The sequence below is a fragment of the Meriones unguiculatus genome, chromosome 11, assembly GCF_030254825.1.
Source record: "Meriones unguiculatus strain TT.TT164.6M chromosome 11, Bangor_MerUng_6.1, whole genome shotgun sequence".
NCBI classification, from domain to species: Eukaryota; Metazoa; Chordata; class Mammalia; order Rodentia; family Muridae; genus Meriones; species Meriones unguiculatus.
Genome location: NC_083359.1, coordinates 51,362,820 through 51,377,653, shown reverse-complemented (window position 1 = coordinate 51,377,653; position 14,834 = coordinate 51,362,820). Strand labels below are relative to the sequence as shown.

The window sequence follows — 14,834 nt, the reverse complement described above, 5'->3', positions numbered from 1 at the left end:
GTTTCAATGCTTTGCTGTAGGAAGTGGCACTATGGCAAGTGTGACCTTGTTGAAGTAGGTGTGGCCTTGTAGGAAGAAGTGTGTCCCTTTGCAGTGTGCATTGAGGTCTCCTATGCTTAAGCTCTACCTAGTGTGGAATTTTAGTCTCCTCTTGGCTGCCTTAGGATCAAGATGTAGAACCCTCCACTCCTGCTCTATCACTATGTCTGCCTGCATGCCTCATGCTTCTTGCCATGATGATAATGGACTAAACCTCTGAAACTGTAAACCAGCTCCAATTAAACATTTCCCTTTGTAAGTTGCTTTAGTCATGGTATTTGTTCCACCGCAACAAAAACCCTAACTAAGACACAAAGCCGGCAGCTTTCTGAGCCACTTGGTATGTGGGCCAGAGTAACATACTCAAGTGAGGAATATGCTGTCTCCATAATCCAAATAAGGCCCTTGGATTTTGTTTGGATTTATTTCCTATCCTCTGATGCATATATGCCTTTCCAACAACTCCGAAGTGGCTGTTACCCTCTACTTATATGGTCAAATTACCACAATGTCATCAAAATAGTGGGCCGGTGTGATATTTTTTTGGAAGAGACAGCTGATCAAGATCCCTTTGAACTAAGTTATGACACAAGACTGGAGGGTTGATACTTGAGGTAAACCTGTGGAAGCATTTGCTAGATAAAGAAATGTGCTAATCTGCTCAAGTAAGAACACCACAGCTACAGTCAGTCACTGCTTTTTTAAGTTTTCAGTTGTCACCTATCATTCTCCTCTATCCATCTATCTTCTCTGTTTACCAGGCAGGAGAATTAAAGAGAAGTGTATGAACCACCACTTTTGCATCTTTCAAGTCTTTGAGGGTGGCATTAAATTCTGCACTTCCTTAAGGGATGCAATATTATTTTTGTTTACTACTTGCCCTTGGAAAGGTGACTTCAGTGGCTTTCATTTGGCCTTTCCAACTCTCACAGCCCTCACTCCACAGGTGAGAGAACCAATGTAAAAATTCTGCCAACTTCTAAGTATATCTATTCTACTTATACATTCTGGAACTAGAGAAATAACCACAGTTCCAGGATCCACTGGACCCATAGTGAGTCAAACTTCAGCCAAAACTCTATTAATCATCTGAGCTCCATAAGTGCCTACTTAAACTGAAGAGCTACAGTGTTTCCTGGGGTCTCCTGGAATTACCATCAATTCAGAACCAATATCATATACAGAAAGTTTGTACTAAAGCTTTTTGGTTTTATGATGATCAACTATTGACCTTAATTCCTGAGCAAATGGAGTCATATTCAGAAAGTCCTAAGCTGGGTGTGATGGTGCACTGCTTTAATCCTAGTGCTCAGAGAGGTAGAGGCAGGCAGATAGCTATGAGTTTGAGGCATGGTTTACAAAGTGAGTCCAGGACAGCCAAAGCTACAAGAGAAACCCTGTCTCAAAACAAAATAAACAAACAAAAAGTAAACAGAAAGTCCTTTCCTGTACCTGTGTTATAGAGTAATGCCTCTTCAGATTTTACACAAAGATATTTGATTTATTTGAAGTTGAATTTTGTGCAGGGTAATATATATGAGTCTAATTTCATTCTTTTGCATATGGACATCCAGTTTCCCCAACACAACTTATTAAAGATGCTGTCTTTCCTCTAGTGTGTATTGTTGGCATCTTTGTCAAGTATCAGATGTAGGTAATTACCTACACTTAAGACTGGGGTTTCCATTTTGTTCCATGGATCCACATGTCTGCTTTTGTGCCATGCTGTTTTTGCTAGTATAGATGTGCTGCCTAGTTGGTTTTTGTTTCGTTTGTCAACTTGACACAAGCTAATCATCTAGGAAAATGGAACCTTAACTGACAAATCACCTCCATCAGACTACCTGTAGACAAGTCTGTGGGGTACTTTTTTTTTTTTCAGATTTATTTTTATGTGTGTGAGTGTCTTGTCTACACATGTTTACCTGATGCCCAAAAGGCAAGAAAAGGGCATTTGGAGTCTTATGGAACTTGAATTATCGATAGTTGTGAGCTACCATGTGGGTGCTGGGACTCTAGCCCAGGTTCTCTGCTCCTAAATGCTGAGCCATCTTTCTAGCCCTATGAGACATTTTTTAAATTAATGATTGATGCAGGAGGGCCTAGCCCACTATGGGCAATGCCACCCCTGTGAAGGTAGTCCTGAGTGGTATTAAAAAGCAGGCTGAGGGAGCTGGAGAGATGACGCAGCAGTTAAGAGCACTGGCTGTTCTTTCAAAGGACCCAAGTTCAGTTCCCAGCAACCACATGGCACAACTGTCAGTGTAATTACAGTTGCAGGAGATCTGACACCCTCAAACAGACATACATGAAGAACACCAATATTAAAAAAAAATCCCCCCCCCCAAAAAAAAAGCAGGCTGAGCTAGTGAAGCATTCCTCCATGGCCTCTGCTTTAGTTTGAGCACCCAGGTTCCTGCCTTGGTTGTAAGATAAAAGATTAAAGAAATCCTTTCTCCCTTAAATTGCTTTTGACCATGGTCTTTGTTATAGCAACAGAATGAGAATTAGGATGATAGCTCTGTTATATAACTTGATGTAACTAAATAAAGCTCCAACACTATTCTAGGGCCTTTTGTACTTCATATGAGTGATATGATATTTTTATTTTTATGTCTATCTTCCTCGATTTCTTTCTTTAGAAATATAAAATTTTCATTTTAGGGGTCTTTCACCTCTTTGGTTAAAAAAATAACACCAAGGATGTTTTAAAAAGATGATGCTGCCATCTGGAGTCATAAATTATCTAAAGAAACCTCAGTGCCAGGAAAGAAAAATGTCCTTTGAGTTGTCAGTCAGGGTATCTAAGAGACCCCTAAAACTCTACAGGGCATTGTCATTGCCCTTGATTGCCTCCCAAAACGAAGGTAAGAGTTTATTGCTACAGGTACCACACACTTTAGACACAGGACTTCGAGGAATCAAGCTGAAAATGACCTGAAAGCTTCCTCCCTGACAGAGTGTTATAAACCCAGAACTCACATGATATTGCAGAATATTTGATCCTTGTGAGCTCCAAGATTGTAAACTGTAAAACATGATTCTTGTTTGGTGTGGTTCAGCCCTAACACACACCTTTAATCCAAGAACTTTCCGTACACAGGATTTAATAAGGTTAACCCTAGATCAAGAGGCAGAGCAAGAAACCAGATGACAAGGGTTAAGTAGAAAGGAGGAATTTTGAAAGAAGAGTATTTAAGACCATGTGGAGAAGAAAGAGCCCTTTGGCATTGAGCTTTTGGCTGTTGGGTGAACTAGCAAGTTTTTGGCCTTGGGCTTTTGGCTTTTTGACTTTTTGGCATTTTGGCTTTTTCCTTTGGGAAGTGAACTGGGTAGGAAGATCAGTTCTTTCTCTGCCTCTCTGAGCTAGTAGGCTTTAACCCCAGCACCGCTAGCTCCTGAGTCTTCATTGGTAAAATTGAACAGTTGGGATTTTCTTTCATTATAACAACAACATGTAGCTAGTATCATTCTCAAACCTTGATTTCTACCAACCCAGTGGGGTTATAGGAGTAGAGGCAGGTACCACTGCTCTTTATTTTAATTTTTTGACAAATCCTCACTCTAAATTGAAGGCTAGCTTTGAAATCACAAACCTCCTGCTCCAGCCTTAAAAGTGCTGGGACAAGGCATTAGAAAACATGCCTGACTGATAATTCATTTGTTTTGCCTGTATTATAACAATAAAGCATGGTCGTGTTTGGTCATTCATTTCTTTAAATCCTGTGTTAGTTCCTATGGAAGCAAGCTAAGGCACAAGTACTCTCAGGGTTGCTATCTCTAAGTGCTGTTCTTTACTTCAGTTATCTCTGAAATTGTTCACTGCGATTTTTAAAATGTTGGAATCTATTTTTTAGTGAATTTATTTATCTATTTTGGGGAGGGTCACACACCTGTGCCAGAATGTGCATAGGACAATTTTTGGGAGTCATTTCTTGCTTTGTTGAGGCAGGGTTTCTCTTGTTTTTGTTTTTCTGCTGAGGCTTTCAGTGCCCACAAGATGCTGGTGGATTCTCTTGTCTCTGCCTCACATCTCATTCTCCTGCCTCTGCCCCCAATTTCTGGGACTACAGATGTTCACTAGAACTGCTAGACGTGGTCCTTAATTTAGAAACTACTGAAAACTTGTCATTTACACTATCACTCCTATCAGCTCCGATTTCTGATTTTGTTATTTAATTTTATTTCTTCTAGTGGTTTCTTTATGTCTAAATACTACATTTAAAGTTGTGTAGCTGAGCATTGTAGTGCATGTTTCTAATGCCAGCTCTTGAGAGGCTGAGGCAGGAAGAATGCTGTGAGTTTGAGGCTAGTGTGGGTTACATAGAAAGACCTTGTCTCAAAAACAAATAAAACCCCTGACAAAACAATAATAATTTTTATTATTTATTAGTTTTGTGAGAATGAGTGTTTTGTCTACTTGTATGTGCATGGCACATGTGTTCAATGCACAATGGAAGCCAGAAAAAGGCATTGGATTCCCCAAGACTAGAGATACAGATAGTTGTGAGCTGCCATGTGGGTGCTGGGAATTGAACCCAGCAAGGTGCTCTTAACTGCCATCTCTTCAGCTCTTCAGCTCTCAGGAAAAGTCTTAATTCAGTATGATGGCTCCCACTTATAATCCTAGCACTTGGGAAGTAAGAGGATTGCTTCAAGTTCAAGGCAGGCTGGTTTATACACTGAATAGCAGGACAGCCAGGGCTACATAATGAGACCCTATCTTACTTAATACTAATGATGCAAAAAGTTCACCATATATGTCGGTAGAGATTGAATATATATTCGGGGGAGGGTGGTTGTTGGTTGTTTTTTGAGGCGAGGTTCCTCTATGTATATCAGGAGCTGGCCTGGAGCTCACAGAGTTCCACCTGCCTTTGCCTCCTAAGTGCTAGAACTAAAGGCATGTGTCACCAGGCCTGGTTTGAATCTACTTTTTAAAAGAATCCAGAAATACTTAGAGGTAACTTTACACTTATGAGCTTCTTTTTTAAAAATTTTCATACATTTTTTTTGAGTGCTCTTATGTGTGTGCGTGTGTGCCATTGTCCACATGTGGAAGTCAGAGAACAACTTCAGAGTTGGTTCTCTTTCAACCATGTGAGTCTCAGGGATCAAACTCAAGTCTTAGTGGTAGAGGCCTTTACCTCCTAAGCCATCTCTATAGCCTATGCAGTTTTTGTTATTATATAGTTTAAAAATATTTGAATGTGTGGGCATGCACATGCCAGTCAGAGGACAACTGGCAGGAGTTGGTTCTCCGTATCCATCACATAGGTTCCAGGGATCAAACTCAGGTCATTAGAATTGGTTGCAAGCACTTTTACCAGCTGACCCCTTCGTTTGGATTCAGGGTCTCAGAAAAGGAGTGTGACTGGTTTGGAATTGGTATGTATCCTAGACTGGCCCCCAACTCATGGGGGCTGAGTCTTGTGCCTCTGCCTAAAAACTAACAATAATATTAGCCTTTAATATATTGATGGGTAGTTATCTGAATCTATATGTGATTAAAACAAATATAAGAAATGGTAACTGTGAAATCTAGCTAGTGGGCACACTGCAGTTCTTTTACTTTTTCTAAATGTTTGGAAATTTTCATAACATGTTGTTTTGTTCAAGCAGGAGCATATTCAACCTTCAGTCTTTGAGGGGTACCATTTCATTATTCTCCCCCCCCCCCAGTTCTTTAGAGAGTTACTGGTTTTCCCACTCTAAAGCATCACACACAAATTCTTTGCTAGATGTTTTTATTAACACAAGCAGGCCAGTTAATTACAGTGACAAGGTGACCCAAGCCTGAGAGGCGACGCATTTTGTGTGTGTGTGTGTGTGTGTGTGGTTTTTAGCATCATCAGTCTTCTGGCCAGGAAGTTTCGGTGACCCCAACAGCGATATATCCCATTTCAGTTAACTATCAGTAGTTGGAGCGAAGTAGGGAACAAATCATGCCCGCTCCTACTCACTAAAAATGCACCACCCCCACCTAGCGGGGGTGAAGAGGAGAGAGCCCTAACACGGATAATAACGATCAAAAGGCTGCTGTGATATAAAATGGAACGGAAACAGATCTATTACCCATCCCCCGACAAGCCATCATTATGACATGAGGGAGGACGCCAGACCAGCGGTCTCAAATTCATTTCTATCTGGATTTCTGACGGAAAAGCTGACAGAAATACATTCAGTTCCGGCCGGTATATCCTCCAAACCACCAGCTACTGAAGAACATAGGCCACGACCCAACCCAACAACAAAAAAATCTTGGAACGCTCAACAGTCTTCATCCCGCGCAAGCGCAGGAGCGGGCGCTGGCCTCAGGTTTCTGAGGTAGACGGGCCATTCCATTCCTGACGGGTGTTGACAACGGAGGACTTGGAAGCCTGGCTCTGGGAATGCACATGAGTCGCTACTATTTTCCCTGGTGGATATCGCATGTGGTTATTACAGTTCTACCTCGAGGGTCACGACAGGCTTCTGGCAAGGTCGAGTTTGGCCCGCCCTATCCACCCGGTCTCCCCACCCGGCAGCGTTAGGACCGGCCGGCGTGACGCCCGACGACGGAGGGCGGGGAGGCCCCGCCCAGCCCAGCAGGTCTCGCCCCGCCCTTCGTAAGCCGCAGGGTCCCTGCCGGCAGCGCCGCGGGCCTGCTCCTCCTCCTCTCCGCCCCGCCGGCTGCGGGTGCGGGGGACGTCAGCGCTGCCAGCGTGGAAACCGCTGCGGGCCGCGGGAGGCGGAAGTAGAGCCCGGCGCCGCGGGAACATCGCGGGACACCTCAGCCATGGACGCGTCCCTGGAGAAGGTCGGTACGGAGGGATCGGCGGCGCTGCGGGATCGGTCTCCGCCTCCGGGCGACTGTTTTCCGTGGAAAAGGGCGTCCGGGTGCTAAGGAGGCTCGCCGAAGGAGGGCGTCCGGCCCGCGCCTGGCCACGTCACGGGGCTCGGTGGCTGAGGGAAGTGGGCTGGGCGCTGTGGGAGCCGGCCTTGGCTTCGCTGAGGCTCGGCATGGGGCCTGGCCTGAACCCGCGCTGGTCCTGTAGGATGACAGGCGCAATCGGTGTGGGCCCCAGAAACCCACAGGAAGGAGCCCTAGTTGTTGCGGAGCCCACTGCAAAAGCCACAGATGTCCAGTGTTTTTCAAGTTAGGAGACAAATTGAGAACTTTGGAGGGCGTAGGAATCACCTGGGGACCTTGGTAAAAATACGGATTTTGCAGCCTTGGGTCTGAAGCTGTGGTGGGCGGGAACTCGGTTGAGTTTAACAAGTTTCCCCACGTGATTCCGATGCTGTCGCTTGCGAATCCGGGCCAGAACCCCTAGGATTCAGAAAAGGGGTGGGTATTCCGTAAATGGTGAGTTTATTTCGGGGAAGGGCAGCCCCAGCTGGTTTTACAACGTCTTGGGTTCTTCTTTATGAGAATCACGAGAGGCCTTCAGGTCAACCCCAAGTCCACGGGAACCAGCGTCGAATCCTGCTCACCCCTGGGGGCAACAGCAGCTTGGTGGACCTGGCTGACTGCCCTGGCGTGTTAAATAGATTCTGATTGTTCCCATCTAAAGGCGAGCAGTTGAGAACAGGTGCTTGGGTTTCTTCATGGAACCTGCTTTCAGTGCTTAACATTCTGTCTTCTGTCCTTTCTTGAAATTCTGCTTATCCGATGTGATGTAAATTTAGTTTTTCCTACAGGTGTAATAAATTCTTCCTCCCTGCAACTCCCCCCTTCTTTGTTTCTAAATATTCCTCCCTCTCTATCCCCCCACCCCCGCCAACCCTGGCTAGTCTGTAACTCACTATTGACGATGACCTCAAACTTAAAGTGATCCTCCTGCCTCTGCCTCCCAAACTGGTGATATTACAGGACTGGGCCGTCATGCCTGGCTTGGAATTCCTTTTCCAAAGAAGCAGCTGCTGTAGTTGTGTTCATGTCACTGGAGAGTTGAAGGCAGTAATTAAGCCAGATGTCTTCATGTGTACATGGTGGCAATATCTTGCTTCTCAACTGTTTAGCATAATTTGGGTGGAAAGCAATCAGGGACGAAGATACGTTTTTTTTTTTTTTTTTTTTTTTTTTTTGTTGTTTTTCCCCCCTTGGCATAGTGTCTACTTTTTGGTACCAAGAGTTTCACTCAGGATTGGTGATTCGCAACTCTGAGTTAGGTTTGTTCCCTAGGATACATTTGAGATTTTTCTGCAGATGTTTTAGACTAGAGTACTGAGAGTACAAGGGATTTGCTGCTGGGACCTCGTAAGAAGCAATCAAGGATGCTGTCCTCTGTTGCACAGGACAGAGAAATATCAGCAATGCAGAAGCTGAGAAAACTGGTTGACAGCATATGTATAACTAACTCCAGTAGTTGAATACCAAACGACGCTGCTAATGTTCCAACCATTTCTTAATAAGGCTTTATGTCTTCCCCTAGAAACCTGAAAGAGCTGAGATGCTCTTTCCTCTGAGAATATCTGAAAACTGAAAGTGGGTAGGAACCCTACTGTAAATGGTACTAAAGTGATGTTAAATATTTTAAACCCTCCAAAGAAAATCTGAAGAGGCACTGAAACTTCAACATACTTAAGGATGGAACTTAAATTGCAGTGAACTTTGAGGAATTAATATGTGGGCTGAAAGTTGATGCCTTAGGCCAGTGTGAAAATTATAAATGTAAGTTTTATTTTAAAAGCTAGGGCTCATTTGGGTGGTGGTGATGGTGGTGGTGCATGCCTTTTATCCCAGCACTCAGGAGGCAGAGGCAGACAGATTTCTGAGTTTGAGGCCAGTTTTGGCTACAGAGTGAGTTCCAGGACAGCCAGGGCTACACAGAGAAACCCTGTTTCCAAAAAAAAAAAAAAAAAAAAAAAGGCTAGGGCTTCTATTTTTATATTCCATGAAGTAATAGAGAACTTTAAGTATAGTGAATAATTTGTGTTAATAATAAATGGACAGAATAGGTTTTCATGTCATATGAATTTAGATGACTTTGTGTTCTGAGAAATAGTTTAAATTGAACTGAAACATGGAATTATGTTCATTGCTCCAGTTTCTTTGAGGAATAGGCTAATTTAGGCTAGATTCTACATTTCTAATATAAGTTTGAGAGCTATTTGAGTAATTCCTGAATGATCCCACTTTATCTGATCCATGCATAATTTATAGAACCACAGTGTTATCTGATATTCATTCTCTGAAACTTCAATATCTCTTCTTCTGGAACAGTGCTTCTCAAACTTTCCAGTGCTTCTCAAACTGTGAGTTGTGACCACACAAGAGTTGCATATCAGATATCCTGCGTATCAGATATTTACATTAGTATTTATAACAGCAAACTTATAGTTATGAAGAAGCAACGAAATAATTTTATGATTGGGGGTCAGCACAACATGAGGAACTGTATTAGAGGGAAGGTTGAGAACCACTGACATAGGATGTAGTATGTGATCTTTACTCAGTAGAATCGCTCCATACATGTCTCTTGATCAACTTATAACTCTGTAGCTCTGCTTTTTTTTTTCTTGAGGTGATATGCAGACTTGCAAATATGACAGTCACTTTCTTTGCCTTAATTTTTTATTTATTTATTTAGGTTTCTTTCACAGTGATATCTGAAATGAGTGATGACTCCACACCAGATAGACTAATTGAAAGGATGAAAAATTCAAACTAAGAGAGTAGAAAGAGGGACTGGGAAGAACTGAGTTGATCTTTCCTCTGAGAATAGTTCTTTGTTAGTAAATCTGCAGAGGGGGCGGGAAGAAACTGAGTGATGTGGCCAGAAAGATGGTTTAGTGGTTAAGAGCGTTTGTTGCTCTTTCAGAGAACCCAGGTCAATTCCCAGCACTTACATGGCAGCTCACAACTGTCCGTACCTCCAGCTCTGTGGGATGGATCCAACACCCTCTTCTGGCCTCCTTAGGCACCAGACATGCATGTGGTGCACAGACAAACATGCAAGCAGAACACCCATAACATATAAAATAAATCTGAAAAAAAATTTAAGTGGGTAGATGTCCTCTAGCATCTTACGTTCAACATGTAAGAAACAGGGTTCTGGAGCTAGAGAGATGGCTTAGTGATTATGACTATGAACTGCTCTTTCAGAGGATCCAAGGTGGCCCTAATCACCTGTAACTCAGCTTCAGGGGATCTGACATCTGGCTTCAGAAGGTATTTGCACAGACATGGCATGTACACACACATGCACACATAAATAAAAAAGAAAACAGAAAACAAAATCCTGGATAATGTATAGTTTTAGTATTAGGTTAATATTGAAGTTAGTACTAGCACAGGAAGTAGTTATTGTGGCCATGAGGGACCATATTCAGTTATTCACCACGTGCGCTTTTCAGTAATAATCTTGCTGCTTTAAACCTTTTCATAGTGAATGAAAAAATGTCCTTATTCCTGGATAATCTGTTTAGACAAGGTGTGCTGCAATTTGTTTTGTGTTTCCTTTAACTCCATCCTTGAACAAACTCAGGAAAGTTTGTTAAGCTTCTCAATTGCTGATATTTGTATCAACTGATTCTTCTATGTGGGAAGTTCATTTCAATGCAACATGTTTAACAGAATTCTTGGCCTTCATCCACTGTATTCTAGCAGTACATTCCCAGCTGTGACAATTAAAAAATGGCTCCAGATGGGGTGGGAGGAATTGCCTCTGGTTAGAAATCAGACAACCCAAAGCTACTGATCAGTTAGGGAGCCTCTAGTTAACACTTACCAACTTAAATTTAGATGTCCTGAAATTAAGCAGAATCAACAGTTTATTTCCTTAGTGTACTAACCATGTTCTTAGTATTCAACAGCTGTATACGACTTATGGCTATCATTATAGAGCATCAGAGGGCTAGACCATTTTAATTATCAATACAGTACCTTTTAGAGCTTCTTGTCTTTGAAAGAGGCAACCTCAATTCTCGTTTTTACCTAAGCCCATGTCGTTGGGTTTTTGTTTTGTTTTGTTTGTCTTTGAGATAGGTTTTCACTGTGTACCAAGGATTACCCTGAACTCATATGTTCAACTCCCGAGTGCTGGGATTGCAAGCATGTGCCATCACACATAGCTTTGTATAGTACTGGGGACTTGTAGGTACTAGGTAAGCACTCTGAGCTGTGTCACTGCCCCCCCTTTTTAAATTTATTTATTTTTTTACTAATTACATTTTTTTCACTTTGTATTGCAGCTGTAGCCCCCTCCCTTGTCCCCTCCCAGTTCCACCCTCCCTCTCTCCCACTTTTCCAATGTTATTTTTTTAAATTTTTTAAATTTTTATTACTTATAGTTTATTCACTTTGTATTCCACCTGTAGCTCCCTCCCTTCTCCCTTCCCAATCTCACCCTCCTCCCTCTTCTCCACCATGCCCCTCCTCCAGTCCACTGATAGGGGAGTTCTTCCTCCCCTTCCTTCTGATCCTAGTCTGTCAGGTCTCATCTGGAGTGGCTGCATTGTCTTCCTCTGTGGCCTGGTAAGGCTGCATCCCCCTGAGGGGGAGGTGATTAAAGAGCAGGCCAATCAGTTCATGTCAGAGACAGTCCCTGTTCCCATTACTATGGAACCCACTTGGACACTGAACTGCCATGGCCAACATCTGTGCAGGGGTTATCTCCATGAATGGTCCTTAGTTTGGCCCCCATTTTTTATTCTTGTCTTTACCTACACATTTATATTTTTGAGTCTCATTTTGAAAAAGAAGTTATTATCTTACTGTTAGAAGCTTATAAAGAGGAACAATTGCTGAATGAGTAGAACATCCTGATCATTATTGATAGCCAGAACTTTTATGTCTGCCTTTAGAAAGTATGATAAAAGGGCTGGAGAGAAGGCTTTAGTGGTTAAGAGTGCTCACTACCCTTATAGAAGACCAGGGTTTGGCTCCTAGCACTTAATGTAATGTGGCTCACAACTGCTTGTAACTCCAGTTCCAGGCATCTGACCAACACCTTCTGGCTTCCAAAGGTACCTATATGCTTGTAGTACTCTTAAATCTGCGAAGTCTTACACACATAAACAAATAAAAAATAGTAAATCTTTTAAAAATATTTTTTAATGCACAAGAAAAAGTTCCCAATGAGACACAGTTAAAACGATTAGTTTCTATGTGTACTGAGGCAGAGTTCACTCTCTCACATATTGTAGAAGGACTTCTATATAGATATAATGACTGACCAAAAAGGTCAGTCCTCACTGAAAGTAAGGATTTTGTTTTGTGTACAGGTACACAGTAGGTGCGACAGTAAATGGTTACTTGTTGGATGGGATTTGCTGTATTGCTATCTTTTAGTTCTGGTCCTTAAAATGTATTGCCTTGGTTATGCATGGTAGTATGCCTTTAATCCCAGCACTTGGATGTCAGAGGCAGGTGGATGAATCTCTGTGAGCTTGAAGCCAATCTGGTCTATGTAGTGAGTTCCAGGACAGGGAGAGCTATGTAGAACCTGTCTCAACAAACAAAGAAGCACATATACAAAGAATTACCAGATGGCCTTGGTGATTCTGATTTATTCAGGATAGTGGAGGTATTAGTGATAAGGCTTTTGGTGTTCTTCCACGCCATCCCCAAGTCCTGATATTATAGTTACACTTGTGAATTATCATTATAGCCGACATTGAATGTTGTAGGTTTTTACTTAAAGCAGAAATCTGTTCATTTGTTCATTCTTATTAGTTATGGTTATAATGAAAGGTATACTTTGTTTGCTTTTTTTTTTTGAGGTGAAATCTTGCATTGTAGTCCAAGTAGGTTTTAGACTATACTTTTCCTAACCTTCCATGTGCTGAGATTATAGGAATGCACATCACAATAGGCTACTAGTGTACAGTTTTAAATAGGTCACTGTTTAAGGAGGAGGAGGAAGTAGTATAGAAATAAACAAACAAAAAATGAAGTAGATGGCCAGTTAAGAGTGTTGAAGAAGTGGGTATTTTTAATGTGTTTTTAAAAATTGTTTTTGTTTGGGATTGTTATTGTGTATGATGTATGTGAGAGAGAGTACATGCAGGTGTGCCACAGCACTAATGCGAAGGTCAGTGGTTAACTTTCTGAAGTTTATTGTCTCCTTCCACTGTAGAGTCCAGGGATAGAACTCGGGTCATCAGGCTTGTACAATATGCACCATTTTATCTGGTTTACAAAAAGACATTTTAGATAAAATTTTTAATTCAGAATTATGTTGTTCTAGAGTTTAATTGTAAATGTATAGATTTTTTGTAATGTAGATTTTTAATTTATACTTTTGCCTTATATTATTTTCTTCTCAGAATTCATCTTATTTTATTATTTACTTTTTAATAGTGTGTGTGTGTGTGTGTGTGTGTGTGTGTGTGTGTGCGTGTGTACACCTCATGTGTACAGGTAACAGAAGAAGGCATCAGAAACCTGGAGCTCTAGAGTTAAAGGCAGTTGATGTGGGTGCTGGGTTTTGAACTCAGGATCTTTCCAAGAACAAACAAGCACAAATAACTCTTAAACTTAAGCCTCTTTTTTCTTTTTAAATGATACTTGAAACCTTAAAGTTGTTTTTGTTGTTGTTCTTTTAATTATGTGGAGGGCAATAGGGGGCTTGTGCCATGATATGCTGGTAGAGGTCAGAAGAAAACTTGTGAGAGTGAGTTTTCTCTTTCTTCTGTGATGGGTCCAGAGATAGAACTCAGGTTGTCATGTAAGGCTTGGTGGTAAGCACCTTTATCTGCTAAGAAATTTCAGCATTTGTTTGTTTGTTGTAGGATCTCAAGTAGCCTAGGCTGACCTCAAACTTGCTGTGTACCCTGGGCTGGTTTTGCATCTCCCAATTTGCTAGGATTTTTAGTATGTGCTACCCCATCTGGTACTCATTTTGTTATTTTAGAGATAATATGCCACTGTTAATTCTTTATTATCCCAGTGCAGTTTTGGAAATAATAATATTGACAAATACAATAAACTTCATTATTATGGTTATTGTATTGGGGATTGAAGCTTACAGGCCTTTCATACTAGGTAGTGCTCTACCACTGAACTGTGTCTTTAAGATAGTAGGTTCCTTTTGTCTTTCTAATTTAATTGCCTACAGACAAGTCCTGGCAAGACTTCCAAGAAGATTATCTTAGTTATATCTAGTTAGGACAACACACTGCTCTGTTTTGGTTCTTTTGAGACAGGGTTTCTCTGTGTATCCTTGGCTGTCCTGGACTCACTTTGCAGACCAGGCTGACCTCAAATTCAGAGGTCTGATGCCTCTGCCTCTGGAAGTGCTGGGATTACAGGTCCCAGCCACCATGCCTGGCTAGCATGCTGCTCTTTAAGGTTGTTTTTTTGTTTTGTTTTGTTTTCCTTCTTTCTTGTGATGTTAGGGATTGAACTCAATTTCTTGACGCGTGCTATATAAGTAATCCCATTGAGATACACCCACGGCCTAGGAATTGTATTTTCGTTCAAGAATAAGTGTGGGATCCCAGAAAAACAAGAACTTAGAAATAAAGCTTGCCTGCTTTATTTACTTAGTTGGAAGGTATTCATTAATGTCTAAGTGATGAATTTTCTGGCTTCTGTGGAAAGTGGAGAATTTTTAAATTTAGACTTGGATTTATCAGTTTCTGTGTATCTCTGATGGATTTTGTATTAGTTACTTTTTCTGTTGCTGTGATAAAACACCATGACCAAGACAACTTGGTTTATTTGGGGCTTACAGTTCTAGAGGGTTAGGACACATAATGATAGGGACAGCAGGCAGCAGACATAGCAGCGGGAGCTGGAAGCAGAGAGTCCACATCTTAGACCACAAACAGGAAACATAGAGCCAGGTGGGCATGTCATGGGGTAT

At 41.7% G+C, this 14,834-nt stretch overlaps 1 protein-coding gene across 7 annotated transcripts in view; it reads left to right on the top strand.

Annotated features, from left to right (window-relative positions):
- The first annotated feature begins 6,703 nt into the window (after window positions 1-6,703).
- The window catches only part of Pdxdc1 (pyridoxal dependent decarboxylase domain containing 1), a 71,035-nt gene continuing 62,904 nt past the window's right edge, over window positions 6,704-14,834 (top strand). For all 7 annotated transcript variants that reach the window (XR_002476914.2, XM_060364229.1, XM_060364228.1 and 4 more), the window contains exon 1: window positions 6,704-6,838. Coding sequence is in view for 6 of the 7 variants with exons in the window: in XM_060364229.1 (XP_060220212.1) it covers window positions 6,818-6,838 (21 nt within the window). In the remaining variant the exon portion in view is untranslated. The remainder of the gene's footprint in view (window positions 6,839-14,834) is intronic.